The following is a 12077-nucleotide window of genomic DNA, read 5'->3' as shown; positions in this document are numbered from 1 at the left end:
AACCAATAAAACGTGTTTATATTGGTTGTGTGTTCTTTTTTTTTTTTTTGGCGAACAACACGGCAATATCAATATCTGCAAACAGAAAGCTAGCATAGTAGGAATTAAGAAGATTCTCGTCACCACGGGCATACTGTTGTAAGTTCGATTTCGTTTTATCCTGTTTTTTTTGTTTGTTTGTTTTCAAAGCGTGTAACTATTCCAGCTTAGTGTTTTATGAACACGGGTATATAGTTCCTTTGTTCTCGCTTTGTTGAAACACTTGACGTGATCGAGAAAAACTGAGATCGGTTTTGGATTCCGCAGCCAGAAATTAGTTCAAAAGAGCTGTCGGACCTAAGTCAACAAAATTGGTGTTCCCCAGTGATCCGTGGCAGATACCTATAAAGATGATACTGTATAGACCAACACTAGATTTGTTGTTTTAATGACACTGCTGTCGGGTGGGTGGGGTGGGGTGGGGTTTCTCTGTGGTCTGCCGGCCCGGACCCGCGTGAGCCGAGCCTCTTACTTCACGCGCTCTGCACATTTTTGGTACTCACACTGTACGTACTTCGCACATTGGGTACGTTGCGGCAAAACCGTTCCAGAAAAGGGATACAGATCCACTCCACCATTCTGCAAGGTCATGCAGGTGAACAGGACAGGTTTAAAAAAAATATATATATATATTTATATAAGATATTTCGGAATCTGATTTCTACTGTATATTAGCTTTACTATTAGACAGAAAACACTAAAACAGTTTTACAGTGCTCACTTATTGGGCCTTGTTGAAATACTAGCATGACAACATGAAGGAAATATACAGTACTAATAGTCCTGGAAATGCAAACGCAATTGATTTACTTTGCATCAGTACGTCGAGCTGAAATCAAGAAATGCGAGAGACTTTCTGGATGTTCTGTACCTTTTGCTTCAATGCAACGTTTTTCGAATTGATTTACCATCTGCAGTCTTTTTTTTTTTTTATACGGCCACTATTTGCCCTATTCCTCTTCGGAGGTGAAACGTATTGCCGTTACCCGGCCTTCTTTCCACCGTGTTTCATAGCACTGTACGTACAGTACGTAACGTGCGTTTGACGTCATGCTCTTCGCTACGGGAGCCCTCTTTTATTCTTAGCCGATGTAGAGAATTACGGGCATTTTATTTAGCAACTTGAGTGAAAAGTGCCTGTGCCTACTCAGTCAAACCGACAAGAAGGAAGTGCCACAAACGACATCATTGTTACCTAATTGACAAACCCTGAAGCCCCCCCACCATGGGAACTCATGGGAATGGGCGCCATGGTAACAGCCTATCAGAGCCTGTTCGTCATCTGAGTGCAGTGAGTTGTTGATGCTTCTTCCTGAGCATTCGCAGCTGATCACCTGCTTTCGCCCTCAGCTCCCTTCCCAGGAGCAAGCACGATCACGTTTGAAATCAATCCTGACAAACGTTTTTGCTTGCTAATTCTTCTTCTATTTGCATTATAACTGCGGTAGGCAGATCTTGGCTCAATACCCATCACTGATGTTTTTATTTTTTATAAATAATCCCTTTCTCCCTGTATGTCCCTACGAAAGAGGCGGAGGGCCAAGTCACGTCCGGGTAATTACATGCGGATGTCCAACATCTAATTATTGCGTACTTTCTTTCACATACGGTGAACCCTCGCATACTCGAGGTCCGGCACCCGCGGATTTACCTATTCATGGATTATTTTATTGTTTTGTTAGGAAACATTAACATTAACAGCAAAAACTAGGTTTGGTCAGAATTTTAGGGTTAGGATTACGTTTCGGTATTTGCGTAAGCAGAAACCCAGGCTTATTAACGGCTCATACAATATTGCGCCCTGAGGTCACACATTCTGACAAAACCTAGTTTACGCTTTTAACGAAAGCATTAACTCAAGTATTCTTCTCCTTTGCTGAAAACGAGCCATGGGGTTCACAAAATCTGACGGGGCGCAGATTTCTTCCAAACACTGGGAAAAAAACAGGGACAGCAACGACGTGGAGGAACGTAAACCAGTGAGCATTAACGACGACTGCGACAGAGTCGGAGAGACAAGATAATCCCCCCCGCCCCCCCAAAAAAAAAAAATATATATATTTTCATTGGTTGTTTGGCTTTGATTGATTTGTTGAAACACTGATTGTGAGCTACATCACCATTGTGATGAGTCCAACGCAAACGTAACGAGTTGGATTTTGTGCAATCCATGTAAAATGTATTTATGATGGTCTTGGATAGGTGCTCCTTTAACGGTCACCGTTTACTGAGAGCACCGACGTTGATTTTGTTTCAAATTCCAAACAATCCTTGTTTTGCATTGGGCAAAACGTTCGCTGAGGCCAAAGGTAGCGAGGCTACAAAATGACCGTGAAAAATGTACTGTAATTCACTCAGTCTTGGTGTTCTCATACTACAATACGAAACACAATATTAAATGAACACCTATCTGACAATAGAAATAAAAACAATCTGCATTATTTAGTTTTGTAAAGGCAGAAAAAAAATGATTTTAAAAAAACAACTAATTGTGTACCTATTTAAATGATTTCATCGACCAATGTCAGGAAATAATAATAGTGGGCTCTTTCAGTTCAGAGTCGTCGGTAGAGAATCGAAAATAGATTGGACTAACCTAGCTGTGGAACTGGTGGAATAAAAAATGTGGATATATGGAAATGCATGCCTTTGTATAAGAAAGAAAGAAATACCGGTAGACACAAATGTTTATAGTCGATCAGTGAGCGCAATAATAATGCTGATGAGCGACAATAAGTTACAACCAATATGCTGGACTCTGGCTTCACTGTACCGACACTGTTGGTACAAGATTCCGTTGTTTTTTTTAATGATATTACCCTGAAGTCTCTCCCAATGTACATTTTCACATACACAAGTTTTCGAGCTCATTCGCTCTTTGAAGTAGTGCACCCTTGGAACTTCAACAATTCAGCTATCGAACATCTTGCAATTTGAAGAAAGAAGATTCGGTCCAAATCTAAAGCAAGAATCCAGAAAATGAACAAAAATGGGACGAGAAGAGAAGAAGCTTTTCTGTCTTATACAATTTCACAAGAGTGACTGGGATGATGATGATGATGATGATGAAAATGGTCATGTCTTTCACTGTACTTCTGAGGCATCCACTCAGGTTGTATCAAGGTTGATCACCGTTCTCACCCTGATAGGCTGGAGGCTGGGATCAGTGCCCTCATAAAACGTCTCCTCGCCGTCATTTCCTAAAACACAGAGAGAACAAATATCAGCCATCAGAAATACGGCCGAGGACACACCCAAAATCCTGGAGGCTACGTGGAACACAGGAATCCAGATTTGGTTAGCTAACTTGGCTATGTCGTCCATTTTCATGAGTAGTTACACTACAGCATGTGCACGGACATTTTGGGGGGGGCACTAAAAAAAGATGGCCACTGTCAAAATTATTCATAAAATTAAGAACAACTAAGTATATTTGAACGTGTTGGCTACGAGTTATGCCGAGATGCTTTTTGTCTGAAAAGGCGACGACCCCCCCCACGCTTCACTTTGACACGTGTGTTTAGGAAACGTCAGGGCAATTGCCACGTAATGTTGTCAGTACGGAGGTCCCGATCACATTTTCCCATCACAGTCCGAGTCTTTGATTTGAAGAATCTGCCGATACGGAGTCCTGATCTTGTACATAAAACTACTCTGATATCTCTAAAAAAAAAAAAAACATCCTGGAGATCACTAATGAGCACCCAACTCCAGCATTTCTGGAGCATTCTGCAGCCTTTCTGCGGAAAGAGGACAAACCTCCAGAAAGACAACTCCTATCGATGAAGCAATCCACCAATAAGGCCTGTATGGAGGAGTTGGCAGGGCGGAAGCCACTCCTTACTAAAAGGCACGTGCCAGCACACCTGAAGTTTGCCCGAAGGCACCTGAAGGACTCTCTTGATTATGAGAGACAAAAGAATCCCTGGTCTGATGAGACGAACATTTGAAGTCCAAGTTGAAAAAGGTTTTGTTGTTGTTCAATATAGCAGCCTACTGAAGATTAGACCGCTGCTCATATTTATATTTAGCATGAAATACAGTATATATGGTCAAACCAAAATCCGTTTTGAGATCTGTGAGGGGAAAGGGTAGCCAGCAAATTCCTTTGTTTGACCAGCTTCCTTGGCAATGACTATCATAACAAATGTCAGAAGATGAAACAGCAAAAAAAAGGATTCATCCTCTGTGACCTCATAAATAACAACGAAGTATCACTTCATACTTTTCGACGTGAAATATAAACCTCGTTAAGGTTCTACAGGAAAGAAAACAAAGCTCATCAGGGGTCACAGAAAGCCTACGTACAAATCAGGGAGGACATTATGTGCACAGCGACTGACGCTATTATCGGTTTCAATACGTGGACACGATGTTAAGGTAATACTGTGGTCTTTAAAAGGTCGCTTCAAAAGGGACTAAAGAAAACAGATATCATACTAGAGACTATCATCGCTCTTCAGCTAACGCTACTAAGAACCTGTGCATACTAGTCAGGACAAGGATGGGCAAGGAAAAAAAAAAACACCCCTCCAAAACAAAAAGGTGGTTCTGAGAAGTGGAGAGATTCAAAAAAGAAAAGAAATTCCCGAGGCAATGGCGGCGTGACAAAATTGAATGAACAGCGATTCGGCGGTCGTTCGAGTTCGGCTACGGCCGCACAGGAGTCCGTTGCCAGCACAAGCCGCGGAGAGCCTGGCCCTTCCTTTAACGGCTGGATATCGACAAACACGAAAGACCTCGTGATATAATTGGAGAATGCTTATTATTCTAACATTAGTTTGCTTGGTAACGGCGCTAAGTGCCAACTGTAGCCTCGTTGTGTTAGCTGCCTGGGCCTTAAATGTAACAGAGTTCCAAACTGGCATCGTTCGATGACCAAATGTTTCCTACATTTGTCAACCTGCTTACTGCTGATGTTATTTTCTGGTGGAAATCAACCTTGTTACTGTCCGAGCCTGCAACTAAATGAATATGAATGAAGAAATAGCTTATGAATTTGTCTGTACACGCCCCATCCTATATACATGGGATCGTCAGCAACCACAACAATCGGTGATTTCATCCCAGAGTGTGCGTTAGGCCTGCACAAAATGAGGAAAGACCGCAATATTTTAATATGACGTGATAAATAAACGTGCATAGCTACGAGATAGAATTGGTTGTCACGTCGTAATTAACTTTCTCATTTGCCTTTGTTAAGGTTGTCTTGGTGTCCAGGATGTCATTATCGCTCGATGATGAACATTTGAGAAGTTCTGCAGCCTCGTGTCTGGCTTAGTCAATCCGTTTGCACAGGATGTCGTGTCAGTAACATTTCAATAACGTGTATAGCCATAATTTGTTCTCTCTCAATCATAGCATAGCATGGACTCCCGAGAGGACAAGCGACCCTCAGATTGGCTACAGTTCAGTGATTGTCAAAGTGTGCTATGGGTACGACTCGTGTTACGCTGGATCACTCTATTGGTATGTGGCAATCTCTGAATTAAATGTTCCAAATGTAAACAATGTTTCAGTGGCTTAAACTTTTTATTTTTGATTTATTATTTGTTTATTTTATCCGGTGCAGTGTATTTGTTGAGTACAATTCAGTCGTACATAAGCATTTAAGAATTTTTGAGTTCTTTGTTTCCAAATATTTTTCTTCGACTTTTGTGTTCAAAATATTTGAATTGAATTAATTACTGATGTACATCGGACGATATTTAAGAACACTGCTAATGTTCAAACTAAAGTTACAGTGGCTTATGATAATATTAAATACAGTTTTTAAGAAAGAAACCTCTGCCTTGTTGCCAGTAACTAAGACGCGAGTGTATTTTATTGTTGGTCATTCTGGTGGAACTTGGAGATTCAAGTATTTTTGGAGGTGGTACTTTGTGTGAAACATTTGAGAAGTACTAATCTACATCAGACGGCACGGTGAGCGACTGGTTAGCACATCTGCCTCACAGTTCTGAGGACCGGGGTTCAAATCCCGGCCCCGCATGTGTGGAGTTTGCATGTTCTCCCCCGTGCCTGGGTGGGTTTTCTCCGGATGCGTGGTAGGTTGATTGAAGACTCTAAATTGCCCAACAGGGCCCAACACAGGAGCCAGCAGCCATCCAAAAAACGGCCATAGCCTGCCAAAGCGAGCCCACAGGAGGGCACAGGCCCGGGACGCAGCAGCACGGCCCCCCAAGTCCCCACCCGGAGACCAGGACGAGACCCCAGAGTGGGGCCAACGGGCACCAGGGGACAGAGAGCAGCCCCAGGATCGGCATCCCCCAGGAGGGCAATACATTTTAATGAAAGGTGACCAACTTTTCTTAAAGTTATCCATTTGCTTATTACGTTTGGCAGAGATATTTTCTATTTTATATACTCCATGACAAGATTTTGCCATTGGTTAATGTTGATAGCGTGTTTATTTTTCCAGTTTAACAGTATGATGTCATATACTGCCCTGCAGTTCCAGTATTGGAGCCGGGAGGGCGCTTTTGTGTCCTCTCTGTTTTCAGCACCTGTCTTCAATCAGCCTCACCACCACCGGTGTACATAAGCCTGCCTGTTCCCGGAAATCGTGTTTGGAAAAAAAAAAAAGTGTTGCAGCCTCCACGGCCCACCTTATGTCAAATAAGCTATATTGTTCCTCGCTTCCTTTGTTAACTCTTGTGTCTCCTCGTTCCCAGTGCTCCCCTGTGTTCCTGACCCACGTCATTCCTGCCACGGAGCCAGCCGCCTGTTCTGTCCACTGCCTGCCACCTGTCCACGCCGCCGCCTGCCAACACATCCAGGACCACCTCCATAACCTTTCCTCAATAAACTGTTCATCATTTTACATCTGCCTCTGCCTGCTCTTGGGTCCAGCTACTCCCCGCACGTGACAGAATACTTAGGCCGCAATGGACCCAGCAAAAACAGCAAACCAGATGCCCTGTCTCGACTTTACTCACCCCCCTCCAGCCCTGACAAAGCGGAACCCATCCTTCCTTCCTCGGGCTCCGTCGGAGCAGCCACTTGGCAGATCAAACAGGTGGTTCAGGAAGGCCCAAAAGACTCACACCGGATCCCAAGACCGGGCCTCCAACCCGCCTGTTCGTACCCGATTCCGCACGCTCTGATGTTCTTCAGTGGGCTCACAACGCCAAACTCACCTGTCATCCTGGCATCACCCGCACCATTCACTTCATCCAGCAGCATTTGTGGTGGCCCAGCCTTGTTCTAGACACCCGGGGGTTCGTCAAAGCCTGCTCCGTCTGTGCCACAGGCTGGGCTGCTGGGTGCATTGCCTATCCCTAGCCACCCTTGGTCCCATATCGCTCTGGGCTTTGTTACCGGTCTCCATCCTTCCGAAGGTAACTATCATTGTCACTATTGTCGATGGCTTTTCCAAATCCATCCATTACGTACCCCTCCCCAAACTACCATCCGCCTTCGATACTGCTAACCTCCTTGTCCAGCATGTCTTTAGACGCCACTGTATTCCCATCGATATTGTCTCTGACAGAGTTCCTCAGTTCTCATCCCTGGTATGGAAGGAATTCTGTAAAGCGGCGGGCGCAGCAGCCAGCTTGTCGTCAGGATATCATCCGCAGATCAACGGCCAGACGGTCCGGGCAAACCAATCCCTTAAATCTGCCCTCCGTTGTGTTGCCGTACACAACCCTTCCTCCTGGAGCTCATTCCTCCCATGGATTGAGTGCACCCACAACTCCGTCACCAGTTCCGCTACCGGTATGTCTCCATTCAAGGCTTGCTATGGTTGCCAACCCCCATTATTCAAAGAACAGGACCAGGCAGTGGCAGTCCCCGCCGTCAAGGATTATCTCCGGAGAATCCAGGCAGTGTGGAAAGACCTCCGAGCGGCATTGACCCGGTCCGCCACACGCAATAAACAGCTCGCGGACCGTCATCGCTCCCTGACGCCCGAATACAGGGTGGGCCAATCTATCTGGCTTTCTTCTCACGACCTCCCGCTTCAGACAGTCCCGGAAACTCACGCCGCGTTTCATTGGTCCCTTCCCCATTACCAAGATCATCAATCCCACTTCCGTCCAATGGAAGCTTCCACAGTCCCTGGAAATTCATCCCACATTCCACGTCTCTTTGCTGAAGTCCGCCTCCACCTGTGCCCTAAACCCTCTGGTTGTTAGAACGATCAACATAAGCAATTAGAATAACAGATTTAAAAAAAAAAAAAAAGATGAGTGGACAATTGGATTTGTCGGACTGTAACGTTTATTGTGTTTCCAACTCATACTTGATACATAGCTTTGGAAGGACGTTACTATCACATTAACACAGTGATACTGTATATAATATAGTATATAACAATTGTAACAGGTTGATAATGTTTTAATTTCTTTGTTTTTGAAATTGTATTCTTCAATTGAAATGAGCCAGGCAGTCACTCACCGTTCATACAGATTCCTTCCTTCTGGATCGTGTAGTTCAGCACAGCAAAGGGAGCTACAGGTGACTTTGCGACCAATAGCTGGAGGGATAAAATAGAGCTTAAGCATCGCAATAGAAATTAAGCATAGAAGGCTAAACAGTAAAAAGACAAATGATTAATAGATGAACGTGATGTAAATATGATATAAAGAATGATAAATGTACAGAAATATGTAAAGCATTTCTATAATACGGGCGGCACGGTGGACGACTGGTTCGAGTGTCAGCGTCACAGTTCTGAGGACCGGGGTTCAATCCCCGGCCCCGCCTGTGTGGAGTTTGCATGTTCTCCCCGTGCCTGCGTGGGTTTTCTCCGGGCACTCCGCTTTCCTCCCACATCCCAAAAACGTGCGTGGTAGGTTGATTGAAGACTCTAAATTGCCCGTAGGTGTGAATGTGAGTGCGAATGGTTGTTTGTTTGTATGTGCCCTGCAATTGGCTGGCAACCAGTTCAGGGTGTACCCCGCCTCCTGCCCGATGATAGCTGGGATAGGCTCCAGCACGCCCGCGACCCTAGTGAGGTGAAACGGCTCAGAAAATGGATGGATGGATGGATGGATGGATTTCTATAATACCGTGTGTGTATATAATGCGTATATAAACTGTAACTGGTAAGGTCTATTCAGGGGGAGCAGTGTGATTTTCGTCCTGGCCGTGGAACAGTGAACCAGCTCTACACCCTCGGCAGGGTCCTCGAGGGTGCATGGGACTTAGCCCAACCAATCTACATGTGTTTTGTGGACTTGGAGAAGGCGTTCGACCGTGTCCCTCGGGGAGTCCTGTAGAGGGTGCTTCGGGAGTATGGGGTACCGAACCCCCTGATACGGGCTGTTCGGTCCCTTTACGACCGGAGTCAGAGTTTGGTCCGCATATCCGGCAGTAAGTCGGACTTGTTCCCAGTGAGGGTGGGACTCCACCAAGGCTGCCCTTTGTCACAGATATGAGCAGAATTTCTAGGTGCAGCCGAGGCGTAGAGGGGGTCTGGTTTGGCGGCCTCAGTAGTGCATCGCTGCTTTTTGCAGATGATGTGGTTCTGTTGGCTTCATCAAGCCGTGATCTCCAATTCTCACTGGAGCGGTTCGCAGCCGAGTGTGAAGCAGTTGGAATGAAAATCATCACCTCCAATTCTGAGACCATGGTCCTCAGTCGGAAAAGGGTGGCGCGCCCTCTCCCGGTCGGGGATGAGATCCTGCCCCAAGTGGAGGACTTCAAGTATCTTGGGGTCTTGCTCATGAGTGAGGGAAGAATGGAGCGTGAGATCGACAGGCAGATCGGTGCAGCGTCTGCAGTGATGCAGACTTTGTATTGGTCCATTGTGGTGAAGAAGGAGCTAAGCCGAAAGGCGAAGCTCTCAATTTACCGGTCGATCTACCTTCCTACCCTCTCCTACGGTGACCAAAAGAACAAGAGATACAAGTGGCCGAAATGAGTTTCCTCCGCAGCGTGTCCGGGCTCTCCCTTCGAGATAGCGTGAGAAGCTCGGTCATCCGGGAGGGGCTCAGAGTAGAGCTGCTGCTCCTCCACATTGAGAGGAGTCAGATGAGGTGGCTCGGGCACCTGATTAGATACCTCCTGACGCGTTCTGGTGAGGTGTTCCGGGCATTTCCTACCGGGAGGAGAACCCGGGGATGACCCAGGACACGCTGGAAAGACTACATCTCCCGGCTGGGCTGGGAACGCCTCGGGATCCCCCTTGCAGAACTGGATGAAGTGGCTGGGGAGAGGGAAGTCTGGGCTTCTCTGCTAAAGCTACTGCCCCCGCGATCAGACCTCGGATAAGCAGAAGAAAATAGATGGATGGATGGAAATAAGTGAACTGAACAAGAGACAAGGTAGTGTCCACCATGAATAAGTTCCAACTCTTTCCAGTGAACTACCCAACCTCATTATTCTAATGTAGAGGCACCAAATAGCCCAACTTCAAAACACTGCAATTTACATGGTTGAATGCCTTTTCCCAGTCCACAAAGTACATTTGGAGTCATTGGGAAAATTCATGCAACCTCGAATTCTATCATCAGCACAAAAACCATATTGTCCTTCGTTACTGACTCTAACAAAGAGCTGGACTACTTAACCCACACTCTGAATAGCATTTACCAGGACTGTGATCCCACAATAGATGGAAGACACCCTCTGGTCCCAAAAAGTGGGAATATCTCCCTGTTCTTCCAATCTAGAGTTACTGTTCCTTACTTATCTGCTATGTTGAATTGAAAATGCTAACAACTCAAATAATGAGACTATATCAGCAATACTATTTAAGGTACAGTTTTATTACTAGTTGACTTGCACGTTCGTAAAACAGGCTCACAAATGACTGCCAGGCTCACAATGAAGCCATCAAAAGTGCTTGGGCACATGGAGCCTAAGCAAGAATGACAAACCTTTGCAGTTTTTTGAAAGAAAAAAAGATTTTTCCCAAGATCCGACCAGCTTGTTGAAGAGAAACAAGCGCAGAGCCCCAACTAATTACAACTACATTCAGTGTAATGGTGAGTTTTTGATTTAATCATTTGTTTTTATTCGTTTCGATGCCAGTCTGTCAAAATATGTCTTAACCTGAAACTGGTCTATGGTACAAAAAAGGTCGAGGACCGCTGACCTACATCTTAATATTGAGGTCTCGATGACTGTTTTCCAAAATGTCTATTTTGCTTCAGTCCTTGCCAGTGGCGCATTGCTTGGCCTGTACCGGCTTTATCAGTAGTCCCACAAGCTTATTTATCAGTTTTACCCATGTCATGTAAAAACCTGGACCCAATATTAATGAGTGCCAGACGTGTCAGTGAAGAGAGGATGTAATGTGATATCAATTAACCAAAACCTAAAACGTGATGACGAGGCTACCTTATTGAGACTTATTTTCTTGGAACAAAAGTCTCCCGTCAAAATGCCATTGGCCCACACAACTATCAGTGGTTAAAGACAATCTCATGGAATGATAAATGTATGAGCAAAGGCACAGTAGTATAGTCTGGAATGTATCTCCCACCTGTCTCTGAAGTCCATCAACATATTGGACAATAAAACGCGTGTTAACACTGTGACTCCATGTGTTCCCCAAAGCTGCTGTCACAATGCCTGAGTCCCCCTCAGTAAGTGGACCAGAACCTGTAAAAGACAAATCAATCCAAATTGCCTTTTCACTTAGTTTGTGTCATTTGAATTAGACCTATGTTGTTAACTTGGTTGGGTTTATACACTGTGAATGAACAAAATGACTCAACTATTTAGACAAGTGATTACATAAATACATTGGGGCAAAAAAGTATTTAGTCAGCCACCAATTGTGCAAGTTCTCCCACTTAAAAAGATGACAGAGGCCTGTAATTTCCATCATAGGTATACCTCACCTATGAGTGACAAAATGAGAAAAAAAAAATCCAGACAATCACATTGTATGTGTTTTAAATAATTTATTAGTAAATTATGGTGGAAAATATTTGGTCAATAAAAAAGGTTTATCTCAATACTTTGTTATATACCCTTTGTTGGCAATGACAGAGGTCAAATGTTTTCTGTAAGTCTTAAGACAAGGTTTTCACACGGTTGCTGCTATTTTGGCCCATTCCTCCATGAAGGTCTCCTCTAGAGCA

The 12077-nt window shown here is 44.7% G+C and overlaps 1 protein-coding gene and 1 long non-coding RNA gene across 4 annotated transcripts in view; one reads left to right on the top strand and one right to left on the bottom strand.

Annotated features, from left to right (window-relative positions):
• Positions 1–480: 480 nt before the first annotated feature.
• On the top strand, positions 481–8757 carry LOC133416776 (uncharacterized). Its single transcript, XR_009770276.1, has 3 exons — positions 481–5508; positions 6121–6336; positions 6714–8757. It is a non-coding gene; the product is annotated as an uncharacterized LOC133416776 (long non-coding RNA).
• The window catches only part of rad51b (RAD51 paralog B), a 28440-nt gene continuing 19077 nt past the window's right edge, over positions 2715–12077 (bottom strand). The window contains exons 8-10 of one of the 3 annotated variants that reach the window (XM_061703953.1): positions 11474–11592; positions 8440–8518; positions 2715–3239 (exon numbers count right to left, since the gene is read on the bottom strand). In XM_061703953.1, coding sequence (XP_061559937.1) covers positions 3148–3239; positions 8440–8518; positions 11474–11592 — 290 coding nt within the window. In that variant the 3' untranslated portion in view covers positions 2715–3147. Of the gene's footprint in view, positions 3240–8431; positions 8519–11473; positions 11593–12077 lie in introns of those variants that run through there. The other 2 variants (XM_061703957.1, XM_061703954.1) reach the window with 2 other exon arrangements.

Source organism: Phycodurus eques, chromosome 18 (assembly GCF_024500275.1).
Source record: "Phycodurus eques isolate BA_2022a chromosome 18, UOR_Pequ_1.1, whole genome shotgun sequence".
Taxonomy (NCBI): Eukaryota; Metazoa; Chordata; class Actinopteri; order Syngnathiformes; family Syngnathidae; genus Phycodurus; species Phycodurus eques.
Note: the sequence above shows the minus strand (reverse complement) of the source record. Positions and strands in the feature narration are given on the sequence as shown.